This window comes from Carcharodon carcharias, chromosome 3, assembly GCF_017639515.1.
Source record: "Carcharodon carcharias isolate sCarCar2 chromosome 3, sCarCar2.pri, whole genome shotgun sequence".
NCBI lineage: Eukaryota > Metazoa > Chordata > Chondrichthyes > Lamniformes > Lamnidae > Carcharodon > Carcharodon carcharias.
In genome coordinates this window covers 112,331,432-112,350,186 of record NC_054469.1, presented here as the reverse complement: position 1 = coordinate 112,350,186, position 18,755 = coordinate 112,331,432, and the positions used below count along the sequence as shown (strand labels likewise).

The following is an 18,755-nucleotide window of genomic DNA, read 5'->3' as shown; positions in this document are numbered from 1 at the left end:
TTGTTGAGCCAGGTCTCCATTATTGCCGCCATTGTGGCTATCCAAAGCTGCAGCTATCAACCTCATCTTCCACACTCCATACATTCACATACATGCACAGTAACCCTAATTTAGACCTTGTTACATTCCCTCTTACTCTGGCCCCACATAATACCTTACTATTTCCAACGCTACTGCTATCTCATAATACTTCCTGGTTCCCACACCCCTGCAAGTTAGTTTAAACTTTCCCCAATAGCACTTGCAAATCGCCCCTCGAGGGCAACCTGTTGCGCCTGTACAGGTCCCAACTCCCCCAAAACTGGTCCCAATGACCCAGGAACCTAAAGCCCTCCCTCCCATACCAGCCCACACATTCATCTGCTCCATCCTCCTATTTCTATACTCACATGTATGTGGTACAGAGAGTAGTCAGGAGATTGCCACCTTTAAGGTCCTGTTTGCTAATTTCCTTCCTAGCTCCCTAAACTCTGCTTGTTGCACAACTATTTCATGGTATGCAAAAGAAATCTGCATGCTGTAAAGGCAGCAGTTTTCAAAAGGTACATTTTTATTGAAAATTCTCTTTTATGTCCAATGACGGATCATCCAACAATAAAGGATATTCTGAACAGTTTCCCCAAATCAAACTAGGAAGGATTAAAAAGCATAAGTATGCTTTACTTATGTCAGATCTCCCCACCTTCAGTTGAACCATCAAGGTTGTACTCCTGCATTCTTGTCAACCTATCAATAGCTTTAGGTGGAGGGTCTCTCATTGTATCCATGAACAATGTTTTCCTTTCCTGCTCCTCTCCAAAGATGTTGTTGTTGTTGTTCACTTGAGTCCCATTGGTCCTTGTTAATTTTTGAAGTTCGACTTTCAGTTCTGCAATCTAGGAAGAGATTTTTTAAAAATCAAGGCTAAAATAGATAGAATTACCATAAACAAATTGGGTTAATTGGTTTAACCTATTAAACAAGGAAGTGAGGAGCTTATGATAACATTAACATCCCTTTGCAAGACATTACATTGTTTATTAATTCTCCTCAAAACAAGCAATCATAGTCTACAAACTATTCTTCCCTTAACTGCAAATCCACTTACCACTGTCAGAAGTTTTGCCAATTTCTGGCTTAAAATTATTAAGAAGGCTAATTCTTTTAGAGGGTAACTTAATAGGTCTGAAAGTAGGTGTGGAATAATTTATGTTTCAGAAAATATCATTCCCCGACCTACAGAATCATAGGTCTCGATATTTATAGGGAGTGAGTGGTGGTGATGCATTTGTGGAGGGGTGGAGATATAATGTCAGTATGGGTTTCCCAATTTAACTGCAGGACCCAATTTAAACTTTTGTATACTATTTTCTTTCTGGCAGCCCTGGTTGGCTTATATGCAGGAAAGCATGTGGTACCAAGACCAATGGAATGATTGCAGTTGATATTACACAGGGTGGGGGATCATGGGTATATTGCAGGCAGCTTCCAATCGTATGCAGTGGAAACAGAGGGACGGAGGTGGTTTTAAAAAATTAGTTCATGAAATGTAGACTTCGCTGGCAAGGTCAGCATTTATTGCCCATCTCTAATTGCCTTCAAGAAGGTGGTGGTGAGCCACTTTATTAAACTGCTGCAGTCCATGTTGTGAAGGTACTTACACAGTGCTGTTTGGTAACGCATTCCAGGATTTGGACTCAGTGACAATGAAGGGACGATGATATAATTCCAAGTCAGGATGGTGCGTGACATGGAGAGAAAGTTGCAGGTGGTGGCATTTTCATGTTCCTGCTGCCTTTGTTCTTCCAGGTGGTAGAAGTCCTGGGTTTTGGAGACGCTGCTGAAGCAGCCTTGGCCAGTTGCTGCAGTACATATCACAGATGGTACATGCTGCAGCCATGGTGTGCTAGTGGTGGAAGGAGTGAATGTTTAAGGTGGTGGATGGGGTGCTAATCAAGCAGGCTGTTTTGGTCTTGGATGCTGCCGAGCTGCTCGAGTGTTGTTAGAGCTGCATTCATCCAGGCAAGTGGAGAGTTTTCTATCATGCTCCCAATTTGTGCCTTGTAGATGGTGAAAATGTAGAGGGTGAGGAGGTGAGTCACACGCTGCAGAATATCCAGCCTCTGGTCTGCTCTTCTAGTCATAGTATTCAGGTGGCTGGTTCAGTTTGATTCTGGCCAATGGTGAACATCCCCCAGGAGGGGGAATTCAGCAATGGTAATCCCACTGAATGTCCAAGGGAGATGGTTAGATTCTCTCATGCTGGAGATGGTTATTGCCTGGCACCTGTCTGATGCAAATGTTACTTGCCACTTATTCGTCCGAGCCTGAATGTTATCTAGGTCTTGCTCTGAATGAGTGCAGGCAGTTTCATTATCTAAGGAGTTGCGAATGGTACTGACAGCATGTACAATTATTAGCAAACATCAATGGGGAAAACCTGTTTTCAATCCAATTAGTCTAACTCCCATGCCATATTTATCCCTTTTCAAGCATCCATCCAACAGCCCCCCCACTGAAAGTTACTACCAAATCTTCTTCCACTGACTTCAGACCACAACTCTTCATACAAAGAAAAGCTCCCCTGTCTCCCGTTCTGGTTCCTTTTCCAATCATCCCAAATCTGTGTCCTCTGGCCAACAACCTTCCTGCCACTGGAAACAGTTTCTTCCCATTTAGTCTATCAAAACCCTTCATGATTTTGAATACCTCTATCAAATCTCCCCTGAACCTTCTCTGCTCTAGAGAGCTGCTTTTGTACCGGGCACTTATGCCCAACTGGAATTAAGGTAAAAATACAAACATGTATGGAACTCTCTAAGAGGAAATTTTAATGTTCTAAACCATACTCAATTCTTATTACATCTACTTAAAATTTTATTAACCTTTGTTAAAAGGTTGGAAACATCAGGGTTTGTATGATGCTATCATGCTATTTTAACACTTTTTAAGCGCAGTCTTAACAGCCTCTTTGATGTCAAAGAATTGAAAACACACATATAGCTTCTTTTTAACGAGTAAGATTATATTTCATAGTCTAAATAAATCAAAATCATATTCATCATATTCAATTAAAATAAAATATTTAGCACGTCCAAAATTAGATGCAGGACAAGTTAAGTGATCTGAAGATAGGAGAGCACTTGGAAAATACAAGTCAAACCTTAATTATGTTCACATTTGAAACAGATAAAGGAGGAGACGAACCCCAGATACAAATACTGGACTAATAATCAGCTAATTTCAATGTTATGAAAGGAACCTGGTACAGATATAACTGGTTGGCAAAAAATTATAGGTTAAAGAGCAGTGGGAAACAAATATTTAAGTATGAGATAGATAAGGTACAGTTATGATCCCACTATGAATACAGTGGCACATTAAAAGCACAAATTTCGTGAATAAATAGAAATACTACTGCAAAAAATAAGATTTACAAAGGCACATGATCCATACAGGGGATAAAATAGAAAAAAAAACAAAGATATAAATGGTTGAGAGAGTAAAGGAAAATAATTAGGAAGGCAAAGCGGAAGTATGAAAGAGTGCTTCCAATCAATGTAAAGGAAAATAATAAGTATGCAAATATAAGATGGAAAGGGATAATTAAAGCAAGGGTGAGATTGCTTACAGATGAAGGTGATTATCATGTACTTGAGTGAGAGAATGGCAGAGATGCTTAATAAGTATTTTGCCTCAGTTCTTATGAAAGAAGGTGAACATAGGACTGTAGCACTATCTGACAGATGTAAAAGGGCAATGATTGGAGATGAGCAGTCAAAATGGCAATATAGTAAGAAATTAATAGGATAAAAAATGGAAAACTCCCCATACTGAAATGTTATGAATTTCAAAATATCGAAGGAGGTTGGGATACTAACCAATATTTTCCAAAAACCTTTGAAAATGGGAATTGGGCCAATGGACTAGAGGGTGGCAATTTTCAACCAAGAAAGAAAAGTATAAGCTGGGACATGAGAAAAAAAATTGTCTTAGCTGTTGTCAAGCCTTCCTGTCATTCTCACTCTTGTGCCAGGTACGCCTAAAATGCTTGACCTGAACCTGACTTGATTTTTGTGTTCATATCGTTAGTATGTCCTCCAGCATAGCCCCATTCTGCCAGGGACTTGCACCCAGAAGCAAGGATAGAAAGCCAGCTGCTGCTGCAGTCCTTAGAGTGGTAACAGTGGCAATGGCTGCCAACTGTGGGATCTTCTGAGTGCTGTGCAAGAACAGAGGATCTCTAGTCTAGAGAATCCAATGTGTTCCTGTGGAGGAAAAATTCCACTTACCCTTTGGCCTTGCTGCTTGCCCCATTAAGACCCTCCAATCAGAGGGGGCCCTGGTACAAGAGCTTTTTTGGAGAGTCATTCCAAATGGGTGCCCATCTGATCTTCCTAAAGAAAAATGAAACAGGAGGCACCATTAGCTTCCCCCTCCTTCATTTCCATGTATTTATAATTTCTGCAATTGATGTTCGCAGAGGCATGTTGCTTCTCTTACGGAAGCCCCAGAAATGCCAAGGAACAATAAATATAGTAGGTCGCCAGGGCTAAAGGTCTCAGGCTTTTTTTCTTCTCTTTTGACCCTTGGAGCTAATTTTCCTGAGGCAGATAGGAAAGGAACTTTGGGGATATAGAGTCCATAATACAGGACAGTTTTAGTGAATAGAGGTGCTGTAAGGTTTATGATTAAAAATGCAAGGCATATGCATCAAAATTTAAGCAAATTTTTGATTTATTTGAATTATTTCTAGAATTTAAAAAAAATTGTAGACTAAGAAGTTAATTCTGTGGCATCTCTTACCCTACTCTGAAGTTTCTGAACTTCTGCCGCATGTACTTTTTCAACTTCTTCAAATTTCTTTTTCTCAGCATCTTGATGCTTAACAAATTCTATTTCCCTGAAAAATACAAGTTTCCAGAAAGTTTTCAGGTTCAATAAACTACTCTTCAGTTTTCTATTCCTAACACAGCATTTTAAATTTAATTTCTCACTTCTGCTGGTAATCTTTAATGAGTTTCTTGGCTTTGTTGTATTTCTTCTCTAAAGCCTGGTATTGGCTCTGGGTTTCTTTCAAATGTTCATTGACAGTATGACAAAGGGTCTGTGCCTCAATCCAGTAGCTCTCCAATTTCAACATCCTTTCTTTGTTCTCTTCAAGACTCTGCTGGAGTTGTGTTTTTTCTAGTTCCCACTGAACTTTCTCATTCTCTGCAAACTGGAGCTGAAAAGTACAAGCAAATAATTTTAACAAAAGAGCAGAATTATCAAACTCATTCACAAACTTTATTTTTTATCTGAAATTTATAAGAAAATATATATTTTTCTATATGTTATAATTGGATGGGATTAACATAAGTGCAGAGTGTTTCCTTGCACACAGCATAGGCAGAGGCCGAGAAGCAGGTCAATGGTGCACTCCCTCAGTTGTGAGTATTTTAGTTGGGGGTGATTTGCATTTATTGCTGCAATACTGGAGAGAGAATCAAAAAATAACATGTTGCATTTCAGAGTGGCATGGATGTTACTGTCATCTAGCGAACTAACCTCTACCTTGCAGAGGTCAACAACAACTCTCAGTCAGTTCCTCCTACCTCCCCCACCACTGAACATCAAGCCACCATCTCCAGGTCTGTAGCTGACCTCATCTCCTCTGGAGACCTTCCCTTCATGGCCTCCAACATCATAGTCCCTCAACACCAGACAGCCCACTTCTACCTCCTTCCTAAGATCCACAAACAGGGTTGCCCTATTGTTTCAGCCTGTTCTTGTCTCATTAAACTGATTTATTTCTAACTCGACTCTTTCTCTCCTCATTCAGTCTCTTCCCATCTACATCCGTGACACTTCCAATGCCCTCTCTCACTTCAACAGTTTCCTGGTTCTAATGAATCCTATTCACCATGGACATCCAGTCTCTCTACACCTCTATCCTTCACCTCTGAGGGATATCTGTTTCTTCCATGAAAGGAAGCCCAATCAGCCTCCATATCCCCGACTGCCCTCCTCCACCTGGCTGAACTTATTTTCACATTGAACAACAACTCCCTTAACTCCACTCACTTCCTCCAAATAATAGGTGGGACTATGGGCTCTTTGTGGCATATGTGGAACATTCCTTGTTCCAGTCCTACAAACACATCTTCCCCTCTCCTCCATTCCCCTTTCAAGATTCCAAACAGACTGTTCGCTCCATGATACCCTGGTCCATTTTTCAAACAGCCCCTCCCCAATCACCCCAACAACCCCTCTTCTGCCTATGCAAGTGCAGGAGATGCAACATCTGCCTTTTCACTTCCTCTCTCCTCATTGTCCAAGGCCCCAAACACTCCTTCCAGACGAAACAGTGATTTTTGTGTACTTCTTTCAATTTAATACATTTATAGTGTATCTGCTGCTCACAATAGGGCTGGTCTACTCCACTTTGGGGAGTCCAAACATAATTGGGCGACTGCTTTTGCAGGATGCCTCTGAGCTTCCAGTTTGCCAACATTTTAATTCTCCATCTTGCTTTCTTGCTGACCTCTTTGCACTTGGCATCCTGCAGTGTTCTGATGAAGCTCAACATAAGTTTGAGGAACAGCACTAAAATTTTCGATTAGGCACTTTAGAGCCTTCTGCACAAGATTGAGTACAACAATTTAAGATCACAACTTCTGCTCCTATTTTGTTTCCTTTTTCCTTGGAAGTTTTGATTTTACTTGTTTTTCTCATTTTTGCTTTTGGACAGCAGCTGTTCATCATTCCGCAATTCACATCTCTCTGGACACATCTTTTATTTCAGTTGTTTCATTGCCACTCACTTGGGCCTTGCACCACCAACTCTTTTTCTCATTTAATCCCTCATATATTCCCACCTACTACAGACCTTCTCTTTTGTTTTTTTCCCTACTCTCCTTTTTACTTGCTTAAAACCTATCGTATTTCTAACCTTTCTCAGTTCTGATGAAAGGTCATCGATATAAAATGTTAACTCTATTTCTCTCCCTACAGATGCAGCCAGTACCATCTATAAGATGTACTTAACAACTTGCCAAAACTCCTTCGACAGCACCTTCCAAACCTGGGAACTCTACCACTTTGAAGGACAAGGGCAGCAGGCACATGGGAACACCACCAAGTCGCACATCATCCTAACTTGTAACTATATTGCCATTCCTTCACTGTCGCTGGATCAAAATCCTGGAACCCCCTCTAACAGCACCTACACCACATGGACTGCAGCAATTCAAGGAAGTGATTCACCTTCTCCTTCTCAAAGGCAATTAGGGATTGGCAAATGGTCACACGCCATGAACAAATATGAAAAAAAAGATGCTGCCTGACCTGCTGAATATTTACAGCATTTTCTGTTGTTTATTTCAGATCTCCAGAATCTGGAGTATTTTGCTTTTGTAGCCAGCCAGAAAAGTTGGGTGACTAGTAGTTTATTGGGAATAGAGTTGAGAGATAAGGAGGTAGCTCTCATGGAGAAGATAACCTCGGATTGGGCTTGTAGGGGATAGGAGAAATGTAGAAAGTCATTTTCAGGCCTGGGATTGGGGGCAGGGAGTGGGGGAGGTGCTTAGAGGAAGTTTTGCCCAGTTAGCAAAGGATCTAAGGATGTTGGGTGGGGGCAGTGCTGGTGGGAGGAAGGGAGTGGCAGAGACAGCTGAGCACTGGTCTCAATCTCAATGACCAAGTAATCCATGAGCTCCTCGCACTTGTTGGAAGTGAGAGTGGCGGAGACAGGGAAGAGGGTTTACGAAACCAGCTTACAGCAGAGACAAGAAGCTGGGGGTCATCTCTGCATCCCAGGATAATCCTGGCATAGTGACCATTTTTGCAGATGAGTGCAGGACCTGGTAGTGTTTTATATGATCTAGCCAAATCTGGTGCTGAATGGCCAAATCAGTCATCTGCCATATCTTACCAAATTTACATCCTTGAATTTAAGGGAGTGAAGGAGGGGGTTGTACCTGGGGAAATGGTCAGGGCAAGAGAAGGCAATGAGTTTAATGGGAACAAGTGCATTGAAGATGGAGATGAGTGTGTGGCTGAGCAGATTAGTAGCTGCAGAAATGTGATGGTGAATGGAGGGCCAAAGGTAAGACAGTTGAGATTTTGAGAGTGCAGCTGGAAGTGAATTAGAGGACATCTTTTCCCAGAGGTGGATGCAGAAGGAAGTAGGATTTGGAGGAGGAAGTAGGATTTGGAGGGGGAATTGTGATGTGGGTGGAGAGCAGTACAAGGAAGTTATCGGAGATGGTCTTATTGGTGTTTAATATTATGGATGTAGCGAGGCCAATAAGATAGCAAGATCAAGGGAGTGGCTGTGAATATGGAGGGACAGATTAATAGAGGATATGAGGGCAGTGAGCTTAGAGAAGAGAGAACATGATGAATTGAGATGGAGGATGAAATCAACCAGGATGAGAAGTCACTTGGTGCAGAGGCTGAGGAAGGAAAACAATGAAAAAGTAGAGAACCCTGATTTGAAATGAAAGATGAGAGGGTTAGAACAAGGTGAGGTGTCCAGAGGAGTAGGTCAAGGCAAGTTTTGATTTGGTTATAAGAGCCACACCACCTAGTTTGGGAGAGGCAAGTGGTGAAAGGTATAACCAGGTTGGGGTGCTTCAGTTAGGGGGAAGGTGTCATCACAACCTCCTCTAGGTTTCTGTCAAGGCCGTGATGACGATGCAACCATCCACAAAAAGCTCATGGATAGCAAGTGAGTGAACAGAATCTGGAGGGAATTGCGGAAAGGAGCAGCGTGAGCTGATCTACTAGTGGAGGGGAAAGTGGGCTGGACAGAGAAAAGATTGGCAATATCAACCCCCAACTGGTCAGAGTAAGATGGGGCAACTGGATTGCTGCTCTTAAGGCGGCTGTGATCAATGCCTCAATAGGCCCTTCAGAGGATGACAAAGGGGAATTGCAGATTTATCTACGAGGGCATTAAGCCTGGTACTGTGGCAAGAGATTAGGAAGGTCAAGGAGTGAAGATCTGGGTAGGAATTTGGGAAGGCGCAGTACCCGAAAGGGGAGAAATGAAAAGGGACACAATGCCAGGAGAGAAGTGTCTAGGAGGGGAGGAAAGAAAAGAAATAAAAGGAGGATGGAAAATAGTAAAGTGGAAATGGAAATAATTGGCTTGGGTCTGGAGCGGCAAAAAAAGTGTGCACACAAGTGGATAGGAGGAAAACTCAAGTTGCCTTGTCGCATAGCATTAACTAGAAAGCAAATATTCTAGTCAACAGAGAATAGAAAGGAAACAATAGGAGAGAGTCAGTGTTGAAGTCCAAAGCCCCATCGTGACTTAAAGTAGGCAATGGCAGGTGGAGTCAGCGTGGAGAATCAACAAACTGTTATCAGAGTTCGGAGGTAGGTGTGGCAGTTGAGTGAAGTTTAGAATTTATCTGAAGGGTAGGGTGTGAGAGGACGCACAGATGGAAGAATTCCCATTGGAATTAAGATCCGGCAGGTGTGCAAAATCAGTTGCAGGGCAAAAAGGTGACAGAAAAGTTGGAGCCCAGTATATGATCCAGAAGTGGTAGAGAGATGTGCCTTGGTCCAAGACAGATCAGAAACCAGAATGTAGCTGATGCTGACAAATCAGAAGAACCAGTCCAATTACAGTCTCAGCATGGCACCGAGTCCCGTAGACTCCCCATCACATCAGGGGTAGAGAGACGACTGAAGCTGATCATAGTTGCTTTAACATACAGGCAACATAAACAGATCAAAGAAAGAGCAGCTGAGTCCTGTGGTATAATCCTGTGTAGTGCAGTGCGGAAGTATAGACTTAATGTCCAAAGAACCCAGGAATTTGAAGCCAAAATTCAAGAAAAGAGCCCCTCCACAGAGGATGGCAAAGAGCAGATATGGTTGGGGAATGGGCAAGGCAGTTGAAATTAGTAGTTAACTTGAAACTAGGGCTAAAATGTGCCCACTATTAGGGCTACGGAAACTTAAACAGTGGAATAGAGGAAATAACAGAAAGGGCCAAGGATGGCAGTAGTAGATTAGAGGGCAGGATATTCCCCTTAGTGTACTAAGTGTAATGGAGGATTTGAAAACCCATAATGGTGGGTTTTCACACCATATCGTCTACTTTGCACCTTATTAAATATGCACACATGGGAAACATGCCAGTTCGCTGGTGGGTAGCCCCTGATAAACCTACCCTGCCATCAGCTAACCGCTTCCTCACTCGCCATATTTGAAGTGCAGCCGCACACAGCATTTTCAATGTCTGCAGCCCAGGACTGCACCACTGAAGACATGGCCCTGAAAGCCAAGAAAATAGCAGCCCTCAAATTCAGTGATGCCTCACTGGAACGCTTTTTGGACACAGTTGAGGCCCGCCGTAATGTCCTCTACCCCCACTCTGGCCACAGGAAGTCCAGCAAGCTAACCAATCCAGCTTGGGAGGTGGTGCAGCAGTGATCAGTACCAACATTGCACAGAGGAGGTCAGGTACCCAGTACAGAAAGAGGATGAACCAGCTTATCTGTGCTGCCAGGGTATGTCAACCAACTCATCACTCTCAACTCTCACACTCAAGCCCATCACACATTCACTGGCATCTTACACACTGCCAGCTGGAAGGACATCACCACTCACTCTCTCACACACACCCTCATCTCCATCTGGCCTCATTTCCTCCGGAGATCGCGTCCTCATGGCTCCCCTCACTACCCGCAAATGCATCCTTATCATCTGCTCGGGCATGCGTATTGCTCACACTCTCTCCATCTGTCTTTATGCAGGACAAGATCGTACAGAATCGCAGGGAGAGGTTCCAGGCTAGGCGTGGAGTGCTGGAACTCAAGGTGGTGTCTCAGTTCGCAAACTAAACCACTGAGATGGCCAGAGAGGTCGTGGCAAACACCTGTGTAAGGATCCTGCACCATCTCATCTCTGAGAATTATTCTATGAGTGCATTGTCCTGTTTTGAGTCGCCTGCCATGCACTAATTATGTCTACTTTCTTTCATAGGAACCATAGCCAAGTGCCTGAAGGCCTTGACCAGACCCTTAGCTTGAGCCCTGATGACACCTCATATGAGGATCCTGAGGACAGCACAGCAGAAGATCACTCACTGCACTCAGCCACATCCTCTACCAGTGCAGAGAGAGGCATCTTGGTAGCCAGGTTCTGGAGCAGGGTCAGGGTCTCTCAATCTGGTGAGCACAGCACACAATCTGGTCCACAGCAGGCAGAGGCAGGAACATTCAAGGTCACCGGCATTTGGAGGACTGGATTCTGCTGAGTCTGAGTCAGATGACGAGCCTCCAGACTCGGTCCTAAATCATTTGGTGGAGCTGCAGCGACAATCACGGGAATACCAGGAAGGGGTGTCAGCTGCATTCCTCAGATTGCAATGAGCAATGGAGGAATCCGTCTGCATTCAGTCTGAGGTGATTGCGCCGGCATGCCAATGAGGTCAATGCTGGCAGGATGGCTTGGTCCAGGACATCAGTCCTTCAATGCTCCAGGAGCTGCACTCCATTGCTTTAGCCTTTAGTGGCAACCATTAGTGACCATGCGAGAGTGTGGCAGGGCACCTCAATCTCACTCCAGCTCCTCTTCTCTCAAGGAGTCAGCTAGCGGCTCTTTGGCACCTACAGGGAGGAGCATCAGCAGTTGGATACCCCGGGACCATCTACCCAGGTGACACCAGGAGTATCCAGCCGATCCCAAACGTCTCTTCCTGTGACCCCATCACCCCCCAGCTCCACAAGCAGAAGCCAAAGCAGGCTGGGGCCTTCCAGGTCTTGTCTCCCCAGAGGACACACGCCAATGTCATCACAGACAACATGGCATAGCATTCAGCAGGCTGCCTCCACCTCTGCAATGGATGTCGGAGATGCGCCTAGACATGGCGGTAATGTTATGAAAGTTAAAAAAAATTTAGGAGCACAACGGTGGCATGGATATTCACAACATGTATATAGTGTTCACAAATGTAAATAGAATTGTACCCATTTCACATCTCTTGTGTATGCCTCCTTTTTATGATAAGCTATGAATCAGGTGTGATACCATGGTCCCTCCCCTTACTTATCGCCGATGTCACTATCATGGGCCTCTAATCAATATAGTGTGCTTCCATATCATCACAGTGTGTGCCCCTTTTTCAGATCATTCTCAGATCAGTGATGCCTCATGTTTATTCTTGGCTGTGTGAGATTGAAGCATTCTTGAATGGTGAAGGTGCAGTGTACAAGGAGAGATGTGTTTACACATTGAGAAGGGTCATAAATCGTGCAATTCCATGTGCTCTCTATCAATCAGGCAGGATTTTCATGTTATGAGCCCATAATCAGAGCTCGTGTGCACAACTCTGTTTTTGCCTGAGTGTACTTCTGCTAAGCTCACCAGTAAGTGGGAGCACTTTGTCACCTCAAGGTGACAAAGTTCTGTCCCTCTCAGCCACATTATTGCCCTGATGCTCGAACCTACAACTTCTAGTGTTTCTCAACCTGCAATTGTCTGCACTGCGGCCACAAAGCTCTCAACACATTGTTGGAATGCAGCACTGTGCATCCCATCACATAAGCACTCCTGAGACGTGTGATGATAATTGCAAATGCTGATTTTTGGTGGTCAATGGAATATGCTCTGGAAGCACACATCGTAGCTTTAGACAATGTTGAGGGGAACAATGGGATAGGAGCGAGGATGTACTGAAGCTGAAGTCTGCTCTTAATTAGCAATGATTTGTCACCTTGGAGGCCTCATGGTATCTGAGCATTTTGGAGTTTGCAAGGGCCATGGCTGGCCATGAGAGCACAATGTGTGTCTTTTTGGAGGTGTTTTAACATCTGGCACACAAGTAGTTGAACGTTGTCATCTTCAGGCAGTCCAAGTGTCCAGTAAGATGAGGATAAAAGCAAGCTAACAGTCCTAATTGAAAGTGCTGGATGTTAATCTGATAGAGAAGGTGGTGACACACAACAGTGAGTCATCTCTGAATAGATACAGAACTGCAGAGTGTCCTTGGCTGCCTTGACCAAGTTTCCCCTATCAGTTTTACTATCGAAGTTACACAGACTGCGTTGTCCTGTTGCTGGAGATGGAGCACACTGAGGACAGTGGAACAGCTCCTGGCTCTTGTAGGCTGTGGTTGTGACTGGGATGCTGGAGGTACGTTGGAAGAGGCAGTACCTTCTAATGTCTCATGCCAGGACTCCTTCCTCCAGTTAGCAACTCATCTTAGCAAGGGCACAGGCTCCCGAAGGCTTATCATCCTTCAAAGGGTCAGGACAATGTGAGCCTGATGTGTAACTACTCATTCTCATATTGGAGTGCATAGTTGAAATGAGAGGAATTAAGGACAGTCCTTAAAGCTCAATATTGAAGTACTTCTTCATTCAGTGATCCTCCCATTCTGGTCCAAAGTCGCTTATGTCATTCTGTAACTGACTCTCTCCACATCCTGGCTTTGAAGATGATTCCCCACCACCACTACCAAAACCCACTCCCCCCCACCCACCCAGTCATGTGTCTGACTGCAACCTTCCCCTCTCTTACCCCCACCAGAGCCCTTGCCCACAGCACATTAAAAGCCACCCCTGCCTTACTGCTGGTCTGGTGGGTAGAGACTTGCTCCTGACACCCCCCTGAAAGGATGTGGTGCTGCCTGCATAGGTTGGCGCTGAGCCTGATTTGCCGCGAGTACTATACAATGAAAGGTAGGTTAACAAATCTCAAAACCATGAGCGAAGTGTAGGTTGCCAAGGGCATGTTGCTTGTATACCACAGTGAAACACGTCTGTCTAATTGGATGCTGCTGTGCCCTCTTGATACAGCGTTGGGGGGGTGGTTTCCAGCGAGCAGCCATGTAATGAGATGCAAATGTACTAAACTGACGTTCCTGGTGTGCTACGGCGGCAAATGCCATCAACAAGCTGAAGCAGAAAATCCCGGAGTGCTTTTACGACGGTGGTAAACTGATTTTTACGATCTCGCTATATTTTCCACTCCCGCCGGCCATGATGCTGCCTTTGTTGGGGCTGGAAAATCCCGCAAGAGTTTGCTGAAGGGGCCGAAAACAGTAGACAATATTGTCAGGGAGGGAGTGGGGCAGTGCACTAGCTGAGGGAATAGGAATCTGAAATCCCTGGGACGCAGGGGTCCTACCAAATTCCTTTTCTGCTTCCACCTGGGAAAGACTGGGAGGCGCGGGGGGGTGGGGGGATGGAAATCAGCGAATCCTATAGCAAGCCAGAAACTGGCAGTTAAGGGATGGGGATTCAACCGATTGTAGGGCAAGTTGGAGATGGAGGGTGGGTGTAGGGCAGGGCATAACAGACTGGGGGTGATCCACAAGCTGTGTTCTAAACAGCAGAACATGCTAGAAATTATCAGCAGGTTAAGCAGCATCTGGAGAGGGAGAGAAAAAGAATTAATGTTTCAGGTCACCTTCTGTTTTTATCCCATGTTTCCAACATCCACGGTAATTTTGCTTTTGCTCTAAAAGGCAAGTCGTTTCTAGAGCCATTTCCATTTCGGGGCTGGGCTTCCCAAGCCCTTGGAAACTCTGTGGCAGATATTAAATTTAAATCAATTGGTCTCCCAATTGCAATGTGAACCTGATTTCAATATTAACGAAGCATCACGTCTCTTCAAGATGGAGCAAATATTCACCACGTTACCTGCCACCTTAAAACGGCAGTAGGCAGGTCAGGGACATGTTCCCAGATTTTTATATTTTAAACCTCCGACCTTCTCTCGCATGTCATGAGGGGGTTAATATGAACCCCAGTGGCTCTATTCTTTCCAATGTCCAACTGGGAAAAATTGCAAATCTTCTAAGGCTGGATGTCAGGCAAGCAATTTAAAACAGACAATGGAGAAGTTGAAAGAGGTAATGGAGAAGTAGAACTGGGTGCCATTACCGTAACCGTGGAAGCTGAACCTCATGTCTGCTGATGATGTCGCCAAGTAGCAGTATTTACATGAGGAAAAGAAAGGAATCAAGAGAAGATCCCTTGAGTTATGCCAAGGTATGAGGTGGAATAAGAAGCCATTGCTACAGGTGCTTTGTCTATGATCGGTAAGTAAGAGTGAAACTAAGTGAACATGTGGTGATGTTGGCAGTTTGGAAGAGAGAGAGAGATTGTCTATGGAGTAGAATTATTTACTCTGCTAATGGCAAGAGGTTGAGCTATAAGTGAGTCAGAGGGGGCATGGGGAAAACGGATTCAGAACTGGCATTAAGGATGTGAATTTTCTAAGAATATAGACAAAAGGCTGCATTCCTATGCCTAAATGCCAAGGATGAATTCTTGGGCACAGAGTCAAACAATTGCTGTTTGCTGAAGATTATGGGCTGGATTTTCGCAATGTCTGGACGTTTAAAAATGGCAAACAGTATTCAGGAGTCCCACCCCACTTTGGCCAAAACCCTTTATTGCCAGTAAGGAGAAGGGGGTAGAGCATGAGTCACACAGGCATAAATCACGAATCTGGTGGTCCATTTAAAATTAGTTGAGAGTTGAAACAGACCCTATTTCAGTTGTTGCAAGGGCCTCAACTCACAGTGTGGGAATCATGAATTGATGGAGTAGACCTAAATGCTCTTGAAAGACAGATAAGGTCTATATAACTATCATGATGTTTTTTTTTTAAAAATCCCTTGTTCTGAGAAAAAAATATTAGTGTCTGTTCGTAAAGTTTCAATAAAGCTGTTTGTTGACATTTCCCCCAAGGGCTATTATTATGCCATGATGAAGGCTTGGTTGAGTTTCAAAAGCTAGAATTATCTTAGTAGGGAGTTCAGAGTTCACAATTTGATTGACAGCTTAAAGAGGCTATTAAAGGATTAGCTCTCTTGGATGTGGTTAGTGAAATAGAGGTTTGTTTGTTTGTTTTTATAAGAGATTAACCACTTGAGAAGACTTAAAAGCTTTAAATTCACTATCAATTGTGTTGGAATGAGAGCTCTATTAGATTGTTAGAAGTTCATTTTTTTCATCTCCACGTGGTCCCTGAGATTTTCTCATGGTGGATACTATGTGAATACTATGAAAGTAGCATTAAGGGTATGGGGGATATGGCGGGTGGGTAGGGAGAACATGAGTTGACACTAAGTTGCATGGAGGGTTGAGGGGCCACGGTGGGTGGGTGGGGGAGTTGAGCTGGCACTGACTTGGCAAGGAGGGTACAAAGGGTCATGGGGGTGAGGGGTGAGAGCTAGAGGGCCTAACAACTTCAAAACAACTGGGACAAAGTCCCAGAGAACCATGATGGGCCTTCTAACCCAAATGCCTTGGCATTCGCCCACCGCTGTGCTGCCTACGCTTCACTTCAGAAGTCAGTAGATCTAACTCCAACCTGTAGTACCCTGGAGTGAAAATTGAGTGTTTTGGGGTACTATTTACTGAGGCGGGTCCTGTGAGTTGGGTAATTTCCTAACTCAAGCTACCCATCTTGGTAGCTAAAATCCAGTCCTAAATGCTACAAATTCTCACGACCAACACTGAAATCACAAAACACACTTCACCTGAATTATTCACATGCTACAGTCCAACCCTCTTGCTATCTCCTTTCTTAATCTCTCTTTTCATCTCACATAACTATGATTTTACTCAACTTATACTGTTTTTCAGCTGCACTGCACCGTAGGCATCTGCATTCCATAAACTTTTTCCCACTTTCGATATAAGTTCTTATCAAAAGCCTGGTAAACATGTTTGGGCTAGCAAGATATAAAAAGGGAACCAAGTCTTCAGTTGCTGTGATAAAGGGAATCCAAATGTAAACATGCACCAACTAATCTTAAGGAATGTAGTAACCTTTTGCACAGATGCATTTTCAGTCTATTTGCAGTCTTCAAAATTTAGTTTAACTATAAAAATAATCTAAAATGAAATATGGTGTAAGAATATGAGTAATTATTTTTTGTGAAATGTTTGCCCTTACTATTTCTCAATGATGATCTCAACCATAAGGTAATAATTGGTGGGGGGCTGGTTTGGGATGCCCAGGGGACTTGACTTGGTATTCATGGTGATAAGTGGGAATCAGCAAAGCGAACTGAATATTTCTAATAAGTCTAGATGATGAAGAAATCTATAAACTTTTCATGCTTTAATAGGGGTAAGGGTGAATGGACCTTGGAGATGGATATAAGGAGAGAGATGGTAGTGGAGAAAATTATCCTGGGGCTAATCATGCAAATATGGTATGGGTTTTAACAAACAAGAAAGGAAAAGGAATAAATTTCCACCTAAATTCATTGTTATCAAAGACTTCTGAAAGAAAATTAATTTGGTTTTCATGTTCCTTTATTGTGTGGAATTGCCTAATTAATAGTTAGGAGAAGGCAGGGCTTCCAATTTAATCTTTCAGTGCAATGGCTGCCTTAAATTACTGAATAATTGTCAGCTGTACTTATTGTGTAAATACTAATTCTGATTAAAACTACCAACATTTTCATTTGAATTTAACAGCCATGTCTGGGATAGACTGACTTATGACAAATGTTATAAAAAACACACTAACTCCAAATTACTGTTAACTAAGATCTAAAATTTTAATTTCTGTTAACTCTAATAATAAGCTACACTACTTACTTTACGGGTTTTTAAAAACTAGATTGAAAATAATTTTGATGCATAAAACTGAAGTCTTGTCAACATCGACACCCTACCATATTAATCTTTCTCTTCTACAGTAAAGGAATAAGTCACTTTTGGGGAGAACCTGTACATGAACAGAACCAAAAAAACACCCATATTTAAGGAGTTATTGCTCGCCCCAAGAGTGCCCGATATATGTCTGATGCCATGTTGGGTAGGATAATATTCAGGTATTTCTGGTAGCCACCTAAAACAGGCCTCTTGCTTATGATGAAAAGGGATCTAACATCTATTTCAGGAGCTATCTTGGAAATTTGCTATAACTGAGCAGAAGCTTTCCAGGGCACTTTCCACTCAGGAATTTCTGATCTTCAGCAACCTCAGAAGCAATTTTTGTCGGGACCACTGGAGGCTATTCCTAATAAGTTAGATACTTTCTTTTAAACTTACCTTCAAGTGGAGCCAGGGGAAGCAGAAATGTTCCTCTCACCTCCACAACATAACATCCTCGTATCCCTCCTGTTGCTATCTCCCTACATCAGGGCTTACCAGAGGGCAGCAAGGTAGCTGGTGAAAATTGGTCATCTTCAAACGACCAAGCTGCTTCTGGATGGTGGCCACAGCTCACAGGAATGATGTTAAATAGGCCTGAGGGCCAATTTTGGTTGAGCTTAGGGCCTCTAAGCGTTTTATTAAAACGCTGCACAGGAAACAAGTCAAATCAAATTTCCTTCTGCAATTGTTGCAATTAGTATATGGACATAAGAATACATAGGCTGGGGAAAGGTCACTTTGAACAATGTCGTCAGATCTAGAATTCAAAAACAAGAAATCTGACTGCACTTCGTAATATGGTGAGTTTTAATTTGGATAAATCAATTTTAAGTAATTAACAGACAAATTGATTGAAAACAGCCTCTCCCATGAATGCATCCTTACACAGAAAAATAATGTTTACATCACATCAAAAAAACAAACACACATTAAAATGAATAAAAGTTTCTTACTATGTTTCTCAAAAATGAAGACATAGGTTGTTCATAATCTATTTACAAAGGTTGCTTTGTAGCATGTTAGAGCTGATCCCTTGCATTCTGCGTTTCAGTTGTTTCCTTCACTATTTCAAAATTAAAATACTGAACTGACCAAATTATTTAATTAGGTATTTACTGAGAAAAAAAAGATAAAAATGCTGTGTTTGAT

The 18,755-nt window shown here is 43.0% G+C and overlaps 1 protein-coding gene across 7 annotated transcripts in view; it reads right to left on the bottom strand.

Moving 5' to 3' along the window:
- ppp1r9a (protein phosphatase 1, regulatory subunit 9A) overlaps positions 1-18,755 on the bottom strand; it is a 354,624-nt gene that overhangs the window by 76,190 nt on the left and 259,679 nt on the right. For all 7 annotated transcript variants that reach the window (XM_041184446.1, XM_041184448.1, XM_041184451.1 and 4 more), the window contains 3 exons: positions 4,977-5,206; positions 4,786-4,882; positions 683-875 (listed from right to left, as the gene is read on the bottom strand). In XM_041184446.1, the coding sequence (XP_041040380.1) occupies positions 683-875; positions 4,786-4,882; positions 4,977-5,206 (520 nt within the window). The remainder of the gene's footprint in view (positions 1-682; positions 876-4,785; positions 4,883-4,976; positions 5,207-18,755) is intronic.